Source organism: Canis lupus, chromosome 2 (assembly GCF_048164855.1).
Source record: "Canis lupus baileyi chromosome 2, mCanLup2.hap1, whole genome shotgun sequence".
NCBI lineage: Eukaryota > Metazoa > Chordata > Mammalia > Carnivora > Canidae > Canis > Canis lupus.
Genome location: NC_132839.1, coordinates 33,439,478 through 33,464,639, shown reverse-complemented (window position 1 = coordinate 33,464,639; position 25,162 = coordinate 33,439,478). Strand labels below are relative to the sequence as shown.

Here is a 25,162-nt window from a genome sequence, read left to right as displayed (position 1 = left end):
CACATATCTCACACAGAGCCCTGGGCAAGTAAAGGCAGCATCACCCCACTAGAGGTCCCAGGGTCTGTGTACCTCATAGCCAACTGCAAGGCCAGACAACAATATGCTGACCAGATTTGTTTTGGGTGAATGAGACTATGGTGGAACTTTGGATGATTAAAAATATTTCAGACTCGGGATGCCTGGGGAGCTCAGGTAGTAGTTTAGTGCCCGCCTTCAGCCCAGGGTGTGATCCTGGAGACCTGGGATCAAGTCCCACGTCGGGCTTCCTGCGTGGAGCCTGCTTCCCCCTCTGCCTGTGTCTCTGCCTCTCTCTCTGTGTGTGTCTCTCATGAATAAATAAATAAATAAAATCTTTTAAAATAAGTAAAAAAATAAAAAATAAATAAAAATATTTCAGACTCATTCCATGGAAAACCCTACATAACCAAATAGACTCTTGGTATCATATATCACTAAAAGCACCCTTCACTGTGTATGTGTATTTTCTTACCTCTGCAAGGAATTATTAACCATGAAATCTATTAAATCCAGTGGCACTCCTATTCTGATGCATTTAAAGGACTTATATAATCTAATAAAATGGAAATCAAGAATCCCCAGAAAATAAAGAAAATCCAATACTTTAAATACTAGCCAGCCTCTTAAGGAGGAAAAAAATATATGTGTCTCTCAGAAATACAAACACTGTTCACTGTTGGTGGGAATATAAATTGGTACAGCCACTAAGGAAAACAGCATGGAAATTCCTCAAAAAACTTAAAAATCTCACTCCTGAGTATCTATCTGAAGTAAATTAACTCACTAATTCAAACAGGTATATGTACCCCCATATTTCATTGCAGCATCATTCACAATAGCCAAGAAATGGAAACAACCTAAAGGTCTGTCAACAGATGAATGGATAAAGAAGATGTGGTATATATGTATGTACGTACGTATGTGTGTGTGCATATATACACACACACAATGGAATATTATCTCAGCTGTAAAAAAGAAAATCCTGCCATTTACAACAATGGATGATTAGAACATTATGCTAAGTGAAGTAAGTCCCAGAAAGGCAAGCACTGTATGATCCACTTATATGTGGAATCTAGAAAAGGGGACCTCATTGGGAAGAGATGGGTGGTAGCCAGGGGCTGCAGGAGAGAAATGGGGAGATGTCAGTCAAAGGGTACAAACTTGGAGTTACAATAAGAATTAGTTCTGGGAAGCTAATGCATACCATGACAATGGTTAACAGTAGAGTTTGGGCAGCCTGGGTGGCTCAGCAGTTTAGTGCCGCCTTCAGTCCAGGGCGTGATCTTGGAGACCCCAGATCAAGTCCACATCAGGCTCCCTGCATGGAACCTGCTTCTCCCTCTGCCTGTGTCTCTGCCTCTCTCTCTGTCTCTCATGAATAAATAAATAATATCTTAAAAAAAAAAAAAAAAACAGTAGAGTCTTGTATACTTGAAACTGGCCAAGAGAGTAAATGTCTTCATCACACACAAAAAAATAGTAATTATGTGAAACAATCAAGGTATTAAGCAACCTTACTGGGTTGCTTTTTACAATATATTTTTTACATTTTAATGTAAAATACATATACAATATATACAATATATTTTTTACATTTTACAATATATGTGGGCATTCAAATCATCACACTATAATTTGATGATTTAAACTTACACAATTTTAATATATCAATTATATTTCAATAAAGCTAAGGAAAAGAAAAAATTGTTTAGAAAAAAAATCACTTAGAAACTGCTAAATTAGAAGCATGTTTACACATAGAATTCAAAATCACGTAATCCAAGTGAATTCCTGCAGAAATCAGACTGACTGGATAATTCTACTTAAAAATAGCTCTAACTCCATTCCCTGATGTGCTATCAAAATGGCATACAACAGAGCATACATGTTTCATAAACCCTGGGTTTGTTTTCTCAAGAAGGGCCTAGTTAATCTGACTTTTCTAAACTTCCTACATGAGTTTTACTTATTAGATAATCTGACATGACTTCCACATGCTTAAAATTGTGAAAATATACGATTATAGGCTCACTCTAACTGAATTATAAAATTCTGACAACTTTTTTAGAACAAAAATTATATTGTTCTGTAGTATATGAGCTTAACAATATTCAAGTCTTGCATTAACTTAGAGACACATCACAATATTAAACTGACTTAATCAATAGCTAATCTGTGAACCCCTGAACAAATGCTAAGAGAGAATTCTAAGTCAGCAGCCACCAGGTTAATAAATACAAGCACATATACTTTTCTCTCAGATTGCTACTTCAATAGCAAAAACAACTCTGCAATTTTTTTTTTTTTTTTTTTTTAAGAATTACTTATTTGAGAGAGAGCAAAGATAGAGAGCACATGAGTAGGGATGGAGCAGAGGGACAGAGAATCCTCAAGCACACTCCCCACCCAGCACTGAGCCCAATGCAGGGCTCACTCCCAGAACCCTGAGATCATGATCTAAGTTGAAATCAAGAGTCAGCCACTTAACCAACTGAATTACCCAGGCACCCTCAACTTTGCAACTCTTAATAAGCATGTTCTTTTTGCTCATTAGACATGCAAAATGGGGTCTTATAATGCAGACTCCAGAGCTCTGCTAAAATGCTCTAACACCTACTTCCCACTTTTTTATGTATGGTATAATAAAAATATATATTTGGTCTCAGAGCTCCTAAAAGTCTTAGAATTTACGGATAGGCATGTCTCCTGTTATTCTTAAAAAACCCCTTTCCAGCCTACCAGAGTTTATACTAATGAGCTGACTCAGGGAAGGACCTCTAGATGGTCTCAGTGTAGCCTGGTCACTGAAAGGACCAGTGATTACAGAGTAAGAGCTACTAGCCCCATCTCCTGACCTCCAAGAAGGGAAGCAGTTTGGAAATTAAATTACAGAAACTCTGAAACTATAAGACTGAGGAGGTTCCAGGTTGTGGACACTCGGATGCACTGGGAGGGTAGAGGCACCAAAAGAGGACAAAGAAGCTCCAAGCCCCTTCCTGCATTACTTGCTCTATGCATCTTTTCCAGTTGCCTATTCCTGAGTTGTATCTTTTTTATTAACCTAATAAACATAAGTAAAGTGTTTTTCTGCATTCTGCAAGTGGTTCTAGACAATTATTGAACAAGGGAGTCATGGAACCCCTGAAGTTGTAGTTACCCAGGCAAAAGTGTGAGAAGTCTGGGTATCACATTTGCAGCTGGCATCTAAAATGAAGGCAGTCTTGTAGGACTAAGACCTAAATTCGCAAGTCCCGCACTAATTCTAATAATTATTAGAATTGAACTGAATTGCTAGACACCCAATTGGTGTAGGAGATTTACAGAACTGGTATGGAAAAACATGTATTTGATGTCTGAAAAAAAAAGACTACCTGAATTAGAAATTACTTAATTTGGATAAAAGTTCTAAGTAATACATGGATGACTGATATTAAACCAGAAAAAAAATGTGGCAAAGAAATATAAATATATATACAAAATCATGAATGCTTCTATGAAGGGAAAAAGATAGCATTTTTTTATCTTAAAGAAAAATGTCTAGTTACACCAGAACATGAAAGAAGATGGTAAGGGGCAAGTGAGCAGATAGAATAAAATGTACAAGATTCCAGGGAAAGTGAACTTTATCTGCCTTGGTTTACAAACCTTCAAAAATGTGTCGGATTTCACAAAGTTGATCAAAAAAAACAAAGTGTAAGCCCTTTACTACCAGACTGGGCTTCCTCTCTGTAACCATTTTTCCATGCCAGCCTGGAAAAGTCACAGAACAGCTACTCTCTCTCAAGCCCAGGTCAGCCTACTCTGGAGGCTGTTTGATACCTTCTTCCCAGGATCAGACCCTAAATTCCGAACTAAAAAATCACCATGGTGTTTTTACATCCGAATGGTCTTTGGCACTTTCCAATCACCAGAATAATAAACCTGGGCTCCCACATAACAGAATTCATGATGAAATGCTCACAAGCAGGAGGAAGGCTGAACATAAAATTATGCAGAGCTGGAATGTTCCTTATTTCATTAAAGTTTCCCTATGCTCCAGGTCCATAATATGGGAAGAGCTAGCAAATCAGAAAGAGAAAATTAAGGTGCCTAGATTAATCTCATACATGTAAAATGTTATGTAAACAAACACTCTGCAGTTTCCAGGATGGTAAGAGGTCCCAAGAGATACTCTATGCCTCCCTGCCCTTGTGAGTTAACCCCCAGGGTGGACAATAACCAAATCCTCATGCACAGCTATGAAGCCCACTCTGCCAAGAATTTTAGTCCTGTCCATTCTGATACTAAGTATAACTAATTAACCAAAGCTTTATGTCTTATCTGTTTCCTTCTAAAGTTGAAGGCCAAAAATGGGTCTTCAACAAACATGAACAAACACGAACAAACACAGAGCCTCAGTGGAATTGCCAGTCCTGTAAGGAACAGACTCCAGCAGAAGCTGACATCACCCCTTCCAGTAGACATCAGGCTGTCTCCCAGAAGTGAGTTAAGCCTTCCAGCAAGGACTCAAGATCCAAAACAAGAATTAATTATGGAGGACAGAATAAATTTATGAGGGAAATCTAATTATGGTCATTTGCTTTGGAATATGGTTGGGTTTTTTTTTTAATATTATTTCCTAAGCCACTCATGAGGAGGCTTTTTTTCCATTCCTCTATGTCTCTAACTCCCAATGCAACAGACTGTGCCTATTCAAACATGAGACAGTCTTTGAAAAGCAAGCGTCATCAGCAGGACTTGGAAATGTTTTAGAAATGTAAATTCCCAGGCCTCATCACAACTCTAAGGAATCAGAGACTCAAGAAGTAGGGTCACCCATAGGTGTCTAACCAAGCCCTCCAGGTGATTTTAAAGAGCAACAAAGGTTGAGAACCCTCAGCTAAGGAATCAGGATCTAATTCTTTGAGTTCCTGCTGCAGGAGGACAGAGTCTTGATTAATTTTCCTAACATTCATGGCCCTCTTTGAAGTGGCTTTTCAGTGTATTCTTATCCTAGGGTATCCTGGGAACAGGGTATATTATCTGGAGAGTGTGTCCACTGCATCCTCAGACATACTTCCCAAAATTTAGATGCAATAGGGCACGTAAAAGAGTACACTTCAGGCAGCCCAGGTGGCTCAGCGGTTTAGCGCCGCCTTCAGCCCAGGTCATGGTCCTGGAGATCCGGGATCGAGTCCCACATCGGGCTCCCTGCATGGAGCCTGCTTCTCCCTCTGCCTGTGTCTCTACCTCTGTGTGTGTGTGTGTGTGTGTGTGTGTGTGTATGTGTGTGTGTGTCTCATGAATAAATAAATGGAATTTTTTAAAAATTTTTTGGAAAAAAAAAAAAGTACATTTCACTCCAGTCTTGCACAACCCATTTCTGCTGCTTCCTGCTCACTGCTCACTGTTCTCTGTTATCACTGCACACCTACAGCCAGTTCTGCTTTTCACAGTCCTCCACCTAGAGGTCAGTCACCTCTTCTCTTATATGACCCCAAAAACCACCATCGCTGGAGCCCAGACCAAATCTCCATAACTGTTGCTCAAATTTCAACTAACACTCCACACCCAAAATGCTCCCAACCCCACATGTGGGTAACATCACAGGGTCTTTGTCCTCTGTTACATACATGAATTTTTGCCCAAATAATCATGAGTTGTTGTGGGAGAAAGTCCACATTTAATGCTATAAAAAAGAAAAGCTATAAAACTGGCAGGAATGCTGCCCATCTGCACAGGATATAATGGAAACATTCATGTTCAAAAAAAACTTATCTCTGAACTCTTAAAATTAAAACACATAGAGTCCTGGGCACCTGGGTGGCTCAGTGGTTGAAGCATCTGCCTTTGGCCCAGGATGTAATCCTGGGGACCTGGAATCCAGTCCCGCGTAGGGCTCCCTGTAGGGAGCCTGCTTCTCTCTCTGCCTACGTCTCTGCCTCTCTCTCTTTATTTTTTAAGACAGATAAATAAAATATTTTAAAAAATTTTTTTAAATAAAACAGAGTCCTGACTAGACTTCACACACATACCACACATACAAAAACCTCAAAACAATTACCACACTTATTTACAATATGAAGTCATAATCTCCATGGAACCACAAAAAGTTGATCCTGATGTCAATAAGTTACATTTGTAGTATAATAGAAATTAGCAGTGAAAATTCCTCAAGAGGCCTGGCTTCAATTTCCAGCTATACCTCTGTTATTTGTGCAAACTGTGGCTTCTGTTTCTTGGTAGAGTGAGGATTAAAGGAAATAATGAGAAAATATCTTCAAGAAAAGATGTAACAGCTACACAAAGCACTGGGTAATATTAGTTCTACTATCTGCATAGACTGAAAAGGTTTATAATAAATGACCAGCTCATGCTTAAATTCTTCATGCAAGGCCAGCCCTAGACAAAAATAAGCTTAGCGTAACTTTAGTAGCCTCTTTAACTTTTCTTTTTTTATATTTTATATTCTCTCCCGTACTTTCGCACAAAATAATAAATACAAACCTTAAATGGGGTGCTAATAAGAAGCGTTCACCTAAAAAAATGTTAAGACTATAATCCAGTCCTTTTTGAGGGGCAGGCCCCCCAAAATAAACACAAAACCATACTACCTGGGAGGCAGCTTTCTTTCCTCATCCAGTAGCGCCAGTAAATTCTAGATGTGATTACCAAAGAAAGCAAGCTTAGCTCCCGTGAAGCAGAAATTATTAGAAGTCACTGTTTCCCAGAAATAAACCACTAAAGGATTTTACTAACAATAAAAACTCCTCCTAAGATGGCTGCTTGTGGAAGAAAGAAACTGATCCTTTACCAAAGAAAGTAATCTTTAAAGATGCAGCAAAGAAAACTGTATCTAAGGAACTACTACTCTAATCTGTACATTCCTCACAATATCACCACCATACAATGTACATAGCCTTCTAAATGGAATTTGGTATATATAAACCTATCTGTGAAAAATATTTTCTAACAATAAAAAGCACATAACATGCCAAACCAAAAATAGAAACTTACTGAATACTCAAGACCCCCAAAAACTATTCAGTTGGGACTTATATTAAAAAATTAGGCTTTGCTTTCTAACCACATGATTTTCAAAAGAGAAAGAAAAAAATATTCATCAAATATAATAAGAAATGTAAATAGTTTTTCTCAGAGTATCTTTCACAACTAGTGTTTGATGAAAAACATTTTGGGAAATGTTTAATTCATTAACAAATACTAGAGGGCTGTGAAGAAGTGATGGAAAACTTTTTATTTTTACTTTTTTTCTTTAAAGATATTATTTATTTGTTCATGAGAGACAGAGAGAGAGAGAGAGGCAGACACACAGGCAGAAGGAGAAGCAGGTTCCCTGAAGGGACTCCAGGATCATGCTCTGAGCTGAAGGCAAACACTCAACCACTGAGCCACGGGTGTCCTTGGAAAACTTTTTAAACATACATAATGAACCACTGATACTACTAAAACATCAATGAGTGAAAAAAGCCAGACACAAAGGAAAACACTACTACATGATTCCATTTACATGAATCCTAGAACAGGCAAAACTAATCAACAGTAAAGAAAGATCAGACCAGTGGTTGACTCTGCAAAGTGGAGTCAAGGATGGGCCAGGAAGGCAGCCAAGGGAACTTTCTGAGTGAGATATAATATTTAGGTTACAAAGTTACATTTGTCAAAACTCATGCAACAGTTAAATTTAAAATATATGCATTTCACTATGCATACAGTTTACTTAAAGACAAAAAACTAAACTGAACTCAATCAAATAATATGCATGAAGTATCTAGGGGAGCTGGGGTAAGATGCACCAATGGACAGAAGAATGGAGATCCAGGGATCCCTGAAATAAACAAGAAAAAAAAAAAAAAAAAACCACTTATGATAGGATCTGTGGGGCGGGTTTGCAGCTGCTCACTATGTAGATAGTTCAGTTGTTCTGGGTGTATGGAAATTTTAACAATGAAATTATCAGGGAAAAAAAGAAAACTATTACATGCTATACCCAAAAAAATATACTAATGTTTTCCAGTGTATTTTCAAATGGACACTATCTCAATTCATTCTACAAAGAGAAAAATAACTACTTTTAAAGTACTATTTTTATCCACCTTCATGACTTTCAAATAGTGGGACTAACAAATTTTGGCAGATCTCAAGAGGGGACTTTCAGATTCTACAGGTCTGGTGGGGTACAGACATCCATTTCTTTTTAAAGCCTCAACAGTTTCTGACTCATGGCCAAAGTCAAGAACAACTGAATGATAGTCTTGTTGACTTTTCGTAACAATAGGCCTAAACGAGTATTTGCTGGTATTTCCCTATGAAAAATACAAGATTAAATCAAATAAGGGGCCAAGTCTAATCCATGGGTGAAAGACTTCCAAAAAGTGTTTTATATGTTGCCACAGGAGAGCCAGGAAAAATTTCAGAAATCATCGTTTCCACTCAATCTTATAATAATCATTATTTACAGTTAGCCAAAGCAAGATATATTACAAAACTTAAAAAGAAATATTAACTGGGAAGGACACCACAGCAAGGTAGCTTTGCAATGAAAAGACCTTCATTTACAAAGAGCAATGAAATCCAGGTAGTTCATAATGTTTACTGTAATGCAGACAACAATCTCCAGTGAAAACAAAATTTCAAGAGTTATATTTAGACACTCCTATTCCTATTGCACATTAAAATTTCTATAAAATACAACTTATAAAGATCTTTACAAAATGAGAACTACTAGTAAAAGGTCCTTACCTTTTCTAGGAGGAAGCTCTCCATTCTGGTTTAATTCTGTCCCCATATATATAATTTCTCCATCTTTAACCATTTCATTCCACAAGCCACAGAGCCCATCTCTTGTGAATGCAAGCTAGTAATGATAAATAACATAAACTTACAGAATGATCATACAATGCAATTCTTAAAGAATGATTATGATTTTTTAAAAAATCTCATTTCCTTTCATATATTCAATCATCATTTAATGAAAATCATCCCAAAAAATACAGTTAAATGAAAAAGGCACAGCGCATAATAGTATATAAATGATGCTAACTTCTACATAAGATACGAGAAAAAAGACACACATATGTGCTCTAGAAAGATAAACCAGAAACAAATAATGATTACTAATGATAAGACAACTGTGACAGGGCTACACAGCAGTAGAGATTTATGAAAGCAAGATTTTGAGTAAACTATATTTTTACTTCTGAAACATATAAATGATTTTCATCTTCAAAAATTAAAATTAAATCATAAAAAAGCAAAATCTACAACTGGTAACAAGCAAATTAACTTATGTTTATCACAAAGAAAAGTATTTCAGGAGCCTTTCAATTACACATCTTTAGTCAAATATACTTTATGGGGAAAAAAAAATCTTAAACTTTACTCATTGGTCTTATTGATAATTGTAGTATTAACATTAAAATCTTAAAACTAGGGGTATCCCTGGGTGGCTTAGCGGTTTAGCGCCTGCCTATGGCCCAGGGTGTGATCCTGCAGTCCTGGGATCGAGTCCCACATTAGGCTCCCTGCATGGAGCCTGCTTCTCCCTCTGCCTGTATTGTATTGTATCTCTGCCTCTCTCTCTGTGTGTGTCTCTCTCATGAATAAATAAATAAAATCTTTAAAAAAAAGTCTTAAAACTATCTCATATATATGGCATGATACAGCAATGTTCATAAAATAAAAGTATTTACAACAGTTAGGTTAGTGTTACTAGAAAAAAAGGTTTTTAGGTGTAAAAGAGATTTAAAAATCAAGGACATTTTTAAGAATAAAGTAAATTCGAATTCTTAATATGAGTTTATATTTGAATATATCTGCTTGTCTTTGGAAAGAATCTAGAATGAATAACACTTTGAAAGCAATGAGTACCCTCAGCACCCAGATACCAGTTTTCAAGTCTTACTTCCCAGTGAACAAAACCTGGGCTCTTGGGGGAAAAGGCTGATTCAAGGGTCAGGGTAAACAAGATGAGCCTGGAATATTTTGTGTTGGAACCAAAAAAGTTTAAAGCCTTATGGCGACCCTACTGGCTAAATTTAAAACAATTCTGAGCATCAAAATACAAATCTGCAGTGGACTGCAAAAATAAATAAAAACACAAGTCCACAATGATATTCAAAGATAAAAAACAAAAAGCAAAAATGCTCTCACTTGTCGGTATTCAGGAGTCAGAACAGGCTTCTCAGAGCAAGCAGCCAACAAGGGGCAGGGGCCTGGTGGACACCCAGAGAAGGCCTCCATTCTGAAAACTGCAGGTACAACAGAAGCCCTCTTATCATAAACACAATACACCTTACACTAAAAAAGGCACATCTCTTTGGCCATCTTTTAATGAAAGACCAGCACTTTTTCTTTGTTTACAAGTCCACTAACTCATTCCTTGTCATCATTCCAGCATGCACCACCTTTAGGAAGCATCTACTATTTCCAAGTCTCCATTTCTTTATTTTTCTTCAAAGATTGTATGTATTTATTTATCTGAGAGAGGAAAAGAGCACAAGCGGGGGAAGGGGGGGCGGGAGGGGGGGGGGTGCAGGGAGAGGAAGAAGCAGACTCCCTGCTGAGCAGGAAGCCCGAAGCAGAGCTCAATCCCAGGACCCTAAAATCATGACGGGGGCTGAAGGCAGATTCTTAACTGACTGAGCCACCCAGGCGCCCCTCCATTTCTTTAAAAGTACCAAGAATTAAGCAGTACTCTGTGAGCAATCTCAGTATAGAACTCTATAGACTTTCAATATATTTTCCCTAATCCTTTATAGTTTTCTTTTACCTAACCTGTACAAGTAATTTTTTTAGCATCTCAATTTTATCCAAAGCATGCATAGTAAACAAAACTCTAAGACAGTCCTCAAGATCCTAATCCTCTGGTGCACACATACCCTGTGGAATGCCCTTTGAGTGTGAGTGGGCCCTATGAATAAGATGGGACATCACACCTGTGACCAGGTTTTACTTCTACCTACAGCAAAGGTCAACGAACTTCTTATATATAATTATAGCCCCACACATGTTGATTTCTAGTTATCAAAAGGAAGATAATTCTGGGGCCCTACTTAATCGGGTGAAAGCTCTTAAGAAAATGGAGCCATCCAGAAGAGACATTCTCTACAGTCAAAAAAAGGTGAGATGCCATGAACTACATATGCAGAGGGGCAGCATCTAGGAGACCATGACTCAGGTCTCCAACTGCAAGGAACTAAATTCTGCCAAAGAGGACCCCAATGAGACCCCAGGTGAGAGCACACAGCATGGCTGACACCCTGACTGCATAGAGCCTGCTAGACTCAAGGCAGAGGACCCAGCTAAGCCTTGACCAAACTTCTGATCCCACAGAAACTAGAAGAATAAACATGAGTTGTTTTAAGTTGCTAAATTTGTGGTAATTTATAACATAGCAACAGAACCAATCAGCATCCAACTTAGTTTTCATAGAAGCAACAGCTTTCTTTCAGCACTCTTATTTGTTCGCCTAACAAGGTAACTGCCATAAACATACTTAAAACTAAAACATGACTTTTGATAAAAGTATCACCTGGCAGGGGGAAAAGTAAGAGTGAGCCACAAACATTCAGCATCTCTGATGTTTTAATGAGGGAATGGAAAGGCTTGGCTCATCGCTCATTCAGGTAAAAAGAGGGCTAATACTGCTGCAGTTCAGTCCAGCTCCCACACAACCACTTAAGGCTGGGAGGCAAACGGGAGCCAGACTAAACAGCCTCAAGTGTACTGTACTCTGGCAGTTACACACCATCTTTAGGTGGTCCAGGGAATAAATGCTCATAACTTAAGGCATAACTCAGTCCAATGGATGGAGACAAAGGAAGAAACTAGAAACAAAAAATAATTTAGGAGGCTTCTGCCAAGAGTCTCCCCAAAAAAGGATGACAGCCTAAAAGAAGACAAGGAAAGTAAAGTACTTAAAAGACACTTCAGATCAAATGAGACAGAGTAGATGTGAAAAATGAAAAGGAGGTAGGGAAAAGAATAGATTCAGATGAGAAAGAACTATTTAGTATTAACCACTGAGATTTTCACTAACTATTAACATGAACATGGTAATCCTCCCCCCAAGTACACATGTGTACAGTCATATGCATAGGCGCATGCATGTGCGCGCGCACACACACACACTGCAAATACAAATCCAGATCTTAACAGAGTGTCAGGACTAGAAATTCAAATCTGTGAGTCATCAGCAAATGGGATAGAGAGCACAACTTGGAGAAAATGCCAAACACCCAAGGAGAGTGTAACCAACATTCTCCACCCCACCTGCACATTGGGATTACCCACAAGGTGACTGTATCAGTTTTTGGATACAGTCCATGTTGAGTTACACTGGTGTTTAGAGCTACAAAAATGAAAAACAAACATGAAGTACTTTAAGAATAAGCCAAGGGAGAAACCCAGTTTATGTGGAAACAAGAAATGTTACTACCATGTCTAGAGGAAGAAAAGTAGGCGAACTCCTGTGTGGAAAGTGTAGACTGGGTATCTGGAGGGACACATACTATAGAAGCCTCATATGAACTGAGGACATAAGGATGTAAATGAGCCATGGACCTGAGTGACCACCATTTAAAGCACAATGGTCCGGGCATCTTAAAGGATTCAAGGAAGGAGGAACTAAGGCAACAAAGCAACCCTCTCTGGAGAAAGGCATGAAAGAGAGGGCATGAAAGAGGTGAACCTACAGGAAAGAATTCCAGGGCACTGGAAGGAAAGCACAGAATCCCAAAGAAAAAGCCAGGAAATTGAAAACAATCACAGCATTGTAAGAACAGCCTGTACAGGAAATAAAAATCACCAACTTGTCAATTTAAGACTATCTGTACAACTACCTATTATTAGCTTGTCTTCCTTAACAGCTAACTTACATAAAAAAGTAACCAAAGGGTGATGATACAGATGACAGGATTTAAATTTTCTTTGACTGTTTTAGTACAGAATCCAAATACTTCTCATTAGTTTACTTGGTCTTACATTCCTTTTCCAATTTGCTCTCACAGTCTTAGTTTTTATCCCTACAATGACATAGCAGCTAAAGTTATTTTCACCCCGAAAAGCAGACAGTTAAGAGGGGTATTAACAGGTCTAGTTCTGAGGGACAGTAAACTGAAACTCTGAGGCTCAATTATTTGACCAGGATCACACAACTCTGAGGCTATGAGAAGTAGAATTTGGGAAAAGGCCTAACTCCCAAGCTTGTTCTCTTCTCACCAACACCACAACAGGCAGGGAAAGGGCCTGGGAGAGCCCCTGAATCCCCCACATTGGTGCTACTGATACTTGAACACTAAACCGGATTGGGCAAGCCAACCCTTAAAATATCTATTAAAATGACTACTTCAGGAGGTGCCTGGCTGGCTCAGTCAGTAGAGCATATGACTCTTGATCTCAGGGTGTAAATTCAAGCCCCATGTGGAATAGAGATTACTTAAAAATAAAATCTTTTTAAAAAATAAAATGAGGGCAGCCCCGGTGGCCCAGCGGTTTGGCACCACCTTCAGCCCGGGGTATGATCCTGGAGACCCGGGATCGAGTCCCACGTCGGGCTCCCTGAATGGGGCCTGCTTCTCCCTCTGCCTGTGTCCCTGACTCTCTCTCTCTCTCTCTCTGTCATGAATAAAAACATAAAATCTTTAAAAAAAAAAAAAAAAAAAAAAGCTATTTCAGAATTATATAATTATGGAATATAGGGATCCCTGGGTGGCTCAGCGGTTTGGTGCCTGCCTTTGGCCCAGGGTGCGATCCTGGAGTCCCGGGATCGAGTCCCGCGTCGGGCTCCCGGCATGGAGCCTGCTTCTCCCTCTGCCTGTGTCTCTGCCTCTCTCTCTCTCTCTCTCTATCATGAATAAATAAATAAATAAATAAATCTTTAAAAAAAAATTATGGAATATAATCTAAAACAGTATGCCAAATGGTTAAATGACATTTTTATTAACTTATAGTTAGAAAATGTTTATTTTACTTATCTTTAAGATATGCCCGAAATGTAATCTTATGTTCAAGTACTTGCAGACACTCAAATAAAGGTATCTGGCTTTTTTTTTCGTAGCCTTGCAGAAAAACACTTACTAAGCAACTGCTAAACACAGGACAACATACCAACTCCAAAAAAATTTTAAACACAGGTTTCTAGAGCAACTGGGGAAGCCAGCCAGAAACATAAAGTACCTGTGTTTTAAGACATCAGGCAGCAAGTCTGAGCCCCAAGAGGGAAGTATAGCCAAAAGAACCTAAGGCTGATCCTCTGAGAGGCATCTACCATTCTGTGGGCAGGGCTAAGACCAATAGCTGAGCAGAGCTGCTGGAGCCAGGGTCCTCATGGGGGAAAGCCTGGTAGACACACCATGCTTTGAGTGAAACTTCGAAGGGCCACACCAGAAGCAGGGATAAGGTGGAAGCAGATGGCCTTCCTAGGAAAGAAGCCCAGTTTTGAAAAAATCGCAGCCCCCAACTGCTCTGCAGTGACCTGGGACTGCTATTGCTGCTTGATTAGTAGGTAGATCCTCTCCAGAGGAGGAAATCATCACCCAGAGCCTCAAAGGATCTTGTAAGACCAAGTTTCTGCTGAGTTGAGGAGACAGATGAGCTATAAGAAGGTTAAGATGACAAGAATACAAGTGAAGGGGGATCTGCAGAAAAAGAATGAACTTTAGAGATGGAACAAGGGGACCCTTGAGTCTTGGACTGAATACTGATTTCTGCATGGGTTGAGAAAACCACCAAGGCTGGGGAAAGAAGCACTAGAAAGTAGAAGGCAGAACCCCCAGGATTCCCAGTCACAGAAAAGCCTGGGTTTCCACCAACCAGAATGAAAAGGACCTCGCAGCACACCAAACATTTAGGAAGATCCCTAAGGAAGAGACTGCCTTAATAAGGCAGATAAATGAGCACATGACTAGAGGTTGTACTAGATCAGCCAAGCAAACCTGAGGATCAAGGTTTGAAAAAGTTTAAACTTAGATGAATGCCAGTCAAAACTAATGCTCTTTAAAGAAATAAAATCCAGCACAGAACAACGTAATATTTACAACATCCAGCATTATTGAATGAAAAATTACCTGGCATCTGGCATGCGAAAACACTCCACAACCAGAGCAATCAATCAATGGAAATGACAGAACCAATCAACAGAAATAAATCCAGACGTGACAGAGATGATGGAATTACGAGACAAGAACGTTCAAGGCTCTATTACAGACAACGTCCAGATGCTCACAAATAGGAAAAAATGAATCCGATGACACATGAAATGACAGATATGAAAAGAACCCAAATGGAACACTCAGAGATGAAAAATACAACACCTAAAGTGAAAACTTCAAAAGGACTAATAGATTAGATATTGCAGAACATTTATACTATAATGTACCATACCTAATCATATAGCTATTATATAATATGTTCTCTCCTGTTTAAAACTCATTTACTCTGTTCCACTCATAACTATAGGTGCAATGCCACCATCAGTCTTCATGTCAATCTATAGTCTTTCAATCATCTAAAAATCCTCCTCTACCCACTTCCTTAGGAAGAGCTCATGAGAACAGTATCTGTTCATTGATAGAGTTGTGTCCTTTTTACCTAAAAAGTCAGCTTTCTTAGAACATAACCTACTCACATTTTTTTTTCCTGGGAGCCATAAATATGTTACTGAATCTTCTTCTGCAAAAAAGTCTTGTGGTCAAATCTGATGGTAACCTCATTAACTTTCCCTTATAAATATTATGAGTCTTTTCTAAGAACCAAAAGTTAGTTTTTTTAAAAAGACTAACAGAACATATAAAGCCCTGACAAGATTAATTCAAATCTAGAAAAAATACAAATAACCAAAATCATGAATAAAAAAGTGAGCTATGCTACCTATTCTACAGATAAGAAAGTAATCAGAAGATGTCATTATGAATATTAAGTTACCTATATTTATAAAATTATTTTATTTCTACATCTCATCTGTCAACTGGAAAACCTGAAAATAGAATTTACCAAGATGATCACGTTTATGTTCTTTAATCTACTGATATTTCTAAGCATAAAGTAACAATATATACACTTAATAATTTTAAGTTCAATTTTAAAATTTAACTTTTATCTTGACTCATTTCAAATTAATGATTAGAAGAGACAAACAATTCGAGTTTAATTATTAATGTACTCGACAACTTTGATGCACCTCAAGGGTCTTACACTGGGAACAAAACCAGTCTCAAAAGGTCATGTACCATATGACATTCTCAAAATGATAAAATTAAAAAGACAAAAAAACAGATTAGTGATTGCCAGGGGTCAAAGATGGTGGGAGAAGGACGGTGTGACTATACAGGGGCCAGAGGGAAATCTCTGTGGTATGATAACAGGATTGCCACAGAACTATGCACACATTGTACCAATGTCAATTTCCTGGTTTTGATATTGTACTATAGTTATATAAGATGTAACCACTGGGGAAATCTGGATGAAGAGTGACAGTGACCTTTGCAACTTCCCGTGAATCTATAAATTATTTCAAAATAAGTTTTTAAAAAATTGCATCATACATATCTAATTTCATGCTCCTCTTCAAAGAACCCAAAAATAGAAACTCTAGGAGATTCATCTGAGTACAGATTATGCAAGAAAAAGATAACACCATTCTTGGACCGGTGCTCAGACACACCCTTAGCCCTACATCAAGACTAGCAAATAAATGTACATATATAATTTAAGAATAAAAAGGTATCATATACCATACCTTTTAATGTATCATATACCATTTTTTATACTTCCTTTGCTTAATAGACTTTTTGGTTCACTGAGAAACTACCAATCACATCAGACAGGACTTTTACTTTAAATATTAAAATGGTAACAGCAGTTATTATGTTAGCTCTGCCTTTTATAGCCTCTTCAAGACAGTTGCAAAGGAAATGGCAATTCAACGTACTCCACACAACAATCTGAAAAGAGTGTTGAAAAAGTAAAAAGCATTATATATGTAAAAAACAGATATACGGGGGATCCCTGGGTGGCGCAGCGGTTTGGCGCCTGCCTTTGGCCCAGGGCGTGATCCTGGAGACCCGGGATCGAATCCCACATCGGGCTCCCGGTGCATGGAGCCTGCTTCTCCCTCTGCCTGTGTCTCTGCCTCTCTCTCTCTCTCTCTCTCTCTATCATAAATAAATTTTAAAAAAAAATTTTTTTTAATTTAAAAAAAAAAAACAGATATACGCCTGCCATATAACTGGCACTCCACTAGAGGCAGCTTGTTCCAACATCTTAGGCTTGACACATTTAAACATCTACAAACAAGAAAGTCTACGATCAGCGTCTGTGTTCTTTATAATATACACATGTGTAATAAACACATGTTTTCACAGCCTCCAAAAATATTTCCTTTCTAAAGTCACCAAAACCTTCACGGGCATTTCAAGCAAAAATAGCCATAGAAAATTGATCTGCTAAATCCAAGGTTAAGAAACATGTTTCTACCCACATAATATAAATTAAGCAGGTGTCAATTCTGTTCACAAACATAAGCCCTACCTAAGGAATGGGACACTTCCCGTTCCAGTTGGGAGAGACATCCCCAATTGGGTAAGAGTAAAACCTGTAGTATAAGGCTTGCATCTGCAATGTGTGTCTGCAGGAAGGATTTCTTACGCTAAAACAACATTTGTTCTTCATATTTAACAAGCAATGCTGGAGAAATTATATAAAACCAACATCAGCAATCATTTTTTTCATATTAAGTAGCTTCAAAAGCCACAACACATTTTCCCTCTGGTGCACTCTCCAAAACCTAGGTCTCTTCACATATTCCTAGAACGAGCTTGGATGACTTTTGACTAATATCTGAAATGTCCAAAAAGGGCCACTGTATATTACACTAAATATATCAAAAGTGAAACGGTAAGCACTCTAAGGCATAAGTAGTGTTTCTTTTTATTTATATCTGCCTGACTCATCAAGGAACTCAACTCAGCATTAAATTGGTTTTAGATCACAGGCTAAAACTCATATTAAGCAGTTATTCAATTATTAAAAAGAAAAGAAAAACTTTATGAGATAAAATTCTTTACTTCAAGTTCTGCAAAATACACAAACACTAATATAAAAAAAAAACAAAAAACAAAAAACAAGCTTTAAAATCAGTTTGCTTGAATCTCAAAATTTCCGAAATAAGAAATTACTCATCTCAAATCTCCCTACCCCCACTTTAAAAAAAGACAAAGGAAAACAAAAGGTAATTGCTAAATAAAAGGCAATGTTTAAACAACAACAAACCAAATGAGTAACTACTATGCCAATTCTTGACCCAAACCTTTGCGCTTTAATCTAACATTACCCCATTAATAACAATCCAAAATCCAAAACATAGCTCTAAGCACTTGGCTCTCACACCTACTGAGACTCAACACTTAAAAAAAAAAAAAAAAAGAAGAAGAAGAAAGAAAAAGAGGGGTGATAATACTTCACTGCAAGTATCTACGACCAAGTGCTTACAGAATATACGACTCTTGATAAACCGTTATGCACTATGTAAGATTATACTGAAAAAAGTAGAGATTACTTGAGAAATACTTAAAATGGGTTAATCTCAGGAAAGAGAAGAAGCAATTTACAGTACAAAATATTTCAGACCCTTCTTTTTGCTGTTAATACAGAGTTACGAAAGTAGTTTTTCCAAATCATTTGCAAAGGAAACTAACTTGGGGTAAAAAAATAAAAAAAATAAAGTCTAAAGAAACATTACTGCTATTGTTTAATTGATAAATTTCTGAACAAGCTTACAATTACATTATTAAATCAAAACGTTAGAAAGTCTAAGGACAACACATTCTTTATGTGAAAACACCTGAACACTCCTCTTAACAAGACCACTTCCAAATACTAAAAATACAGCTCGGAGTCCCAGGTGGCTCAGTGGTTGAGCGTCTGCCTTTGGCTCCGGCGTGATCCCACGGTCTAGGGATCGAGTCCCACATCCGGCTCCCTGCATGGAGCCTGCTTCTCCCTCTGCCTGTGTCTCTGTGTCTCTCATGAATAGATAAATTTTAAAAATCTTAAAAAAAAATTAAAATACAGCTCAACTGAACTCTTGTCTCCCTAGAAACGCAAATATAGGGTCCCATAAAATGAGGCCGTTTCTGCAGGACATAATTACCACATGTTACTTCTTCCCCTCATAAATAACTAAACCTCTCAAAACTATCACTAAACAGTCAACAAGAAATGGTTAAGAATAATACAGACCTCTTAATAGAACAAATGTTTCCATAACCAGATCTCAAGTTACTTGCACTTACACATAAGTGCAATTAAAATGCAGGCACACACAATCTATATAAAAACTGATATGATAATGGTTCGTTTTAAATTATAGGAAACAAACCTGCTTCTCTAATATGCGAGATCCGATCCGCATCCTGTTACTTATCCCATAAAAAGCCTTAACCAGAAATTTAAATATGGAGGCAGGAACACACCAAGAAAAAAGCATGTCAAACCCTACCTGAATGTCTGTTTTCAACCATTTGGAATCGAGTCGAGTCTGGGCAGCCAAACAGAAAGAATCAGAGGGCATCTTTCCTCCAGGTTCCTCCCAGCTGTCAGTCCTGCAGGTAAACCATACATGTTGGAAGACCTGAAGCTTCTCAGAGTGGTACAAAGAGCCTTCCGAAGGTTTAGTGCGGCAGAAAGAAGGGAAGGATGAGAGAAGAGAGACGGTGGGGGAGGGGAGGAGAGAAGAAAGGGAGAGAGAGAGAGAGACGGCGAGGGACGCGGGGAGGAGGCAGCAGACTAGGGCCAGCACAGGTGGGGCACCGGGACTCGCCGGGCGCCTGCACTGTGTGGGCGAGGCCCTCGCATGAACCGGCACGGGAGCCCCAGCCACAATGTCACCCCGTCCCTTCCACACACGGACGCCCACAGCCCGACAAGTGACAGTAGCCTGCATCTGCCGCTTTATCCCGTACCAGCAAGTGGTGCGTGAAACAAATTCACCAAAAGTCACATCTGCGGAAAAATCCAAAACAATAATGACTCCGAAATGGAAACACAGCCCGAGACGCGCGGCGCGGGCGATCCGCGCAGGCCCAGGTCCGGCGGCCGCACCAACGCCCGCCGCCCGCTGCTTGGCCGTGCTCGGGCTCCGACCCGCACCGCCCCACGGCTGGCCGCCCCCGCAATCCCCAGGCACGAGGACCTGACGGGAAGGCCCCGCCGCCTCCGGCGGGCGGCGCGCGGACAGAGCCTCCGAGCCTCCGCTGGGTCCGCCGCCGGCCCTGGGGATCCCAGTATCTCTCGCGACCCCAGGGGCGGACCGACACGGACTACCGCCCCTGACGGCCAGCCAATCACAGCGAGGCTGCTCCACCGGGACAGCCAATGGGGAAGAGGATCCCTCTCGCCCTTCCCCCCTCCCCGCCTCCTTCCTTCAATCCGGCCCATCTTCCTCTGAGGGTTTCACCCCTCGCGGGCAGGGCCGACAGCAGGCGCTTAGGGGGCGGGACTTCCGCCGCCGCGGGCAGGGCCAACCGCAGGCGCGTGGGGGCGGAACTTCCTCCGCACGCAGGCGCTCCGGGTCGCGGTCCGCAGAGTGCTCGCGAAGCCCTGCGGGCGGGGTGGAGCGCGCGGAAGCTGCTGTGCTGGACCGGGAGCCCTCGGGGTGCGGTGGGCGTAGGTTCAGGTGACACCCGAGCCAAGCTGAGCCTCCTCCCGGATACCCCCTTGAAAGCTGCTAACAGCCTAAGTACAATTCCTGGCGCGGCTGGCAGCAGGGGCCTCAGAGGAGGAATCTACTTCTAGTACCACCCTAAAGCAAATCCTAAGGAACAAAACCACTAGTCATAGGACATAATGGAGTTAAACTAGAAGTCAGTAAGAGCTCACAGGAGGCACCTGGGTAGCTCCGTGGATTAAGCCTCCGACTCTTGATCTCGGCTGATATCCTGATCTCATGGTGGTGAGTTCAGGCCCGGTATTGGGCTCCGTGCTTCAAAAATAAAAAATAACAGGACTATCTCTAAACACTTGGAAATTAAGCAGTACACATCCAGGTTATTCACAGGTCGGAGAAGAAATCTCAAGGAAAAAAGAACTATTTGAGTTGAACAAAAATAAAAATATAACGATTTATGGGATGCGACCAAAACAGTGATGAACGTGAAATTTATAACAACTGATTTTCTTAGAAAAGAAGAAAGGTCTAAAATCAAGGACCTTAGCTTCCATTTCAAGAAACTAGAAAAAGCAAAGCAATATACTTCCAAAGCAGGAAGAGAAGAAATAATACAGGAGGAAAAATAAATGAAAATGGAAAAACAATAGAGAAAATCATTGAAACTAAAAGCTGGTAAAAAAAAAAAAAAAGAAAGAAAAGAAAAGAAAGAGAGAGAGGAAGGAAGGAAGGAAAGAAAAGAAAAGAAAGACTAAAAGCTGGTGCTTTGGGAAAAAAAAAAAATAGGAGTGCCTGGGTGGCTCATTGGTTAAGTATTGACTATTGATGTGGCTCAGGTCACCATCTCAGGGTGAGGAGATAGAGCTGCCAGGGTCAGCAGGGATTCTCTCTCTTCCTCTCCTTCCATGCCTCCCCCTGCTCTGGCTCTCTCTCTAAAATAAATAAATCCTTGGGACACCTGAGTGTCTCAGTGGTTAAGCTCCGCTTCCTGCTCAGGTTCTAATCCTGGGTTCCTGGGATCAAGTCCTCCATCTGGCTTCAGTCAGGCAGCCTGCTTCTCTCTCTCTCTGCCTGTGTCTCTACCTCTCACTGTGTGTCTCTCATGAGTAAATAAATAAAATCTTTTTAAAATAAAAGAAATTAATTACTTTTTTTAAAAGATATTTGATAAGGCTGCCAAAAAGAGAGAGAGAGAGAGAGAGAAAAGACAGTTTACCAATATCAGGATTACCAGAGAAGATATCACTACAAACCCCACAGACTTAAGAAGGAGAGTAAGGGAGGGGCACCTGGCAGGCTCAGTCAGTAGAGCATGTGACTCTTGATTTCAGGGTTGTAAATTAAATCCCCACATTGGGTGTAGATATTAAAAACAAAATCTTCAAAAGATAAGAGAATACTAGGAAAATTCTACACATACAAATTTGACTAATTTATATGAAATGGACTAATTCCACAAAAGTCATACACTACCAAAACAAAATGGATAACCTGAACAGGATTATTTTTTTATACCTACTTTAAAAATTGAATTTGCAGTTAAAAGCCTTCCAAAAAGGAAATTTCCAGAGCCAAATTGTTTCAGTGGTGAATTCTGGTTCTACCAGATATTTAATAACGAAATAGCACCAATTCTATATAAAGTCTCCGAGAAAATTGAAGAGGAGTGAAATTTTTCATTCTATAACCACAGCATTACCTTAATAACAAAACCAGAAAAAGACATTGAGAGAAAAATTAAGATCAATATCCTTCATGAACATTATATGTAAAAATTCTTAGCCCAGGAACACCTGGATGGCTCAACAGTTGAGTCTGCCTTTGGCTCAGGGTGTGATCCCAGGGTCTGGGATTGGGTCCCACATCCAGCCCCTTGCAGGGAGCCTGCTTCTCCTCTGCCTATGTATCTGCTTGTCTTTGTGTGTCTCTCATGAATAAATAAATAAAATCTTTAAAAAAATTCTTAGCCAAGTTTTTCCAAAGGATTCCAGCAAGATTGGAATGAATAATACATTATAACTAGGGTTTATCCCAAGAATTCAAGATTGGTTTAAATTCAAAGTGAAGCATAATTCACCATGAGACCATCTCAATAGATGCAGAAAATGCTTTTGACAAAAATCAACATCTCATAAAAACTCAGCAAACTAAGAAGAGAAAGGAACCTGCTAATGGACATCTTATGAAAACCTGCATACAAGCCAGTCTTGGAAAAGAACAAAGTTGAAGGACTCATATTTCCTGATACAGAACTACAGAAAACAAACTGTGGTACTTCCATAAGGATAGACATTTAGATCAATTGAATAAAACCCAGAACCCAGAACTAAACACTCATATATTTGGTCAATTGACTTCTGACAGGGTGTGAAGACCATTGATGGTGAAAGGATGGTCTTTTCAATAAATGGTGCTGGGAAAGCTGGATTTCCACATACAAAAGAATGAAGTTGGACGCTTACCTTTCACCATATATAAAAATTAACTCAAAATGCATCAAACTTAAATGGAAGACCTGCAAGTATAAAACTCTTAAAAAAATACATAGAGGGAAAGTTATATGACATTGGATTAGCAGTGATTTCTTAGATATGGCTGCAAAAGCACAGGCAACGACAACCCAAAAAAGATGAGTAAATTTAAAGCTTCATATATTCCTAAACTTAATTCTTTTTTTAAGATTTTATTTATTTATTCACGATATATATATATATAGAGAGAGAGGGGGAGAGAGAGAGAGAGAGAGAGAGGCAGAGACACAGGCAGAGGAAGAAGCAGGCTCCATGCAGGGAGCCCGACGCGGGACTCGATCCGGGGACTCCAGGGTCACACCCTTGGCCAAAGGCAGGCACCAAACCTCTGAGCCACCCAGGGATTCCCCTAAACTTAATTCTTATCCCTAGGCTTATCTTTATTTTTAGGTCCCTATTTCTCATCTATTCCTTAACCCCCACCCCTGAACCCTGTGGAATTTACAGGCATATTCTTATACTATGTTCTTATGTTCTAATGAAAACTTGCAGTCCCCTGAGGAAAGCATAGCTTATTACTCTTCCACATGCCTACATCTTAGGACATGAAGCAGATTCCTGCCACTTTTAGACTATTATTCCTCCACTTCACTTAAAAACAAAACACAACTGAACTTCTTTAAGACACTTGATATCAGACTATACCACTCTCTGATCCTAATTGAATAATCCACGGCACCATCCATCACTTTCCATGTTCATTGAAGATTTAAGCACCCTATTCATGACCTTTATACCACTGCTACAACTGGCCTGTTCTCAGGGCCTTTCCTACCACAAGAGCCACCCACTCAGTACCCCTGTCTCTCAGTTCCTCATGGCCTTATTTTTAACCATCATGCTTCCTGCTCCACCTGAGCACTCACCACCAGGATCTGTTCCCTTCGTGAAATCACCTTGGAGAGTACAATTGTGAGCTGCTGACTCTTTGATCACTGCACCTTATCTCCTAGTTCACTTCCTCTAGTAGTTAAGCAAACAAACTTCAACTCCTCTAGAAGTCTTGACTCACATCTTCACTTTCCTTTTTTGCCAAGGTCGATTTTGCAGGTCAGCATATGGCTTGGCCATAATCTGTAAGCACTTATTCCTCTTTCTTTCCATTGTACTGGCCTGCCAAACCTCAATGCTGGGTGAATCCACTCCACTCAGTATGTGGCTGAACTCCTGAGACACACAACTGCATATCTATGCCACAGACCTTCCCCTTCCCCTGGTGTTGCACAGCCATCTGATACCAAGGATACAACAGGCCTAAGGAAGAAAAGCCAGCCAGCTGGTGGCAACAAAGTAGAAGGATGAAGGTGGCCCTGGAGATTATACATGCATCATTGACCCAATCTTGTGTCCATCCACAAGATTATTGTTGTTAGGAGTAATTAATAAGCAGATATTATAACTGGGAACACTCTAGCTGATGAAACTATTCTCACCATTAAAATTGCCTCCATAACTATGTTTGTAGTTTTCTCCTTCCCTTCTGTTCCTGTGGATAAAGCTTCCCATTGTCTTATGGGTAGACAATATTCTTCGTGCTCTTGGTCCACCCCTTCACCTATCAATGACGCCACTCAGGGGTTAGTCCCTGCCTTGCCTCCCCTCCACCCTTCCATCAGTGTCTTCTCTGCTGCATCTGTTCTGTCAACTTATAAATATGCTGAGGATCCTGGCTTTAAAGACCTTCCTTTGAACTCTACGTATCCCTTCCAGAAACCATCCATTTCCTTGGGTTTTTTTATTTGTCAAATGATCTCTACTTTCTACCTCTACTTCATCTCACTCTTACTTAAACCACCACAGCCAAGCTTTGTTCCTACCACTTCACCAGAATACTATTGCAGAGGCTACCAATGACTGTCATTTGGCCAAATTTCACATCATTCATCAGGCCTCACCATGTGTACACTCTCAGTAGTATGTTCACAGTTGCTCACAAACTTCA

At 39.7% G+C, this 25,162-nt stretch overlaps 1 protein-coding gene across 9 annotated transcripts in view; it reads right to left on the bottom strand.

The window, feature by feature from the left end:
• HERC2 (HECT and RLD domain containing E3 ubiquitin protein ligase 2) overlaps nucleotides 1-20,336 on the bottom strand; it is a 243,305-nt gene extending 222,969 nt beyond the window's left edge. For 3 of the 9 annotated variants that reach the window (XM_072795287.1, XM_072795295.1, XM_072795331.1), the window contains exons 1-4: nucleotides 20,216-20,335; nucleotides 19,986-20,025; nucleotides 19,523-19,625; nucleotides 8,767-8,881 (exon numbers count right to left, since the gene is read on the bottom strand). In XM_072795287.1, coding sequence (XP_072651388.1) covers nucleotides 8,767-8,881; nucleotides 19,523-19,594 — 187 coding nt within the window. In that variant the 5' untranslated portion in view covers nucleotides 19,595-19,625; nucleotides 19,986-20,025; nucleotides 20,216-20,335. Of the gene's footprint in view, nucleotides 1-8,766; nucleotides 8,882-19,522; nucleotides 19,626-19,985; nucleotides 20,121-20,215 lie in introns of those variants that run through there. The other 6 variants (XM_072795339.1, XM_072795301.1, XM_072795309.1 and 3 more) reach the window with 6 other exon arrangements.
• Between the last annotated feature and the right edge of the window lie 4,826 nt (nucleotides 20,337-25,162).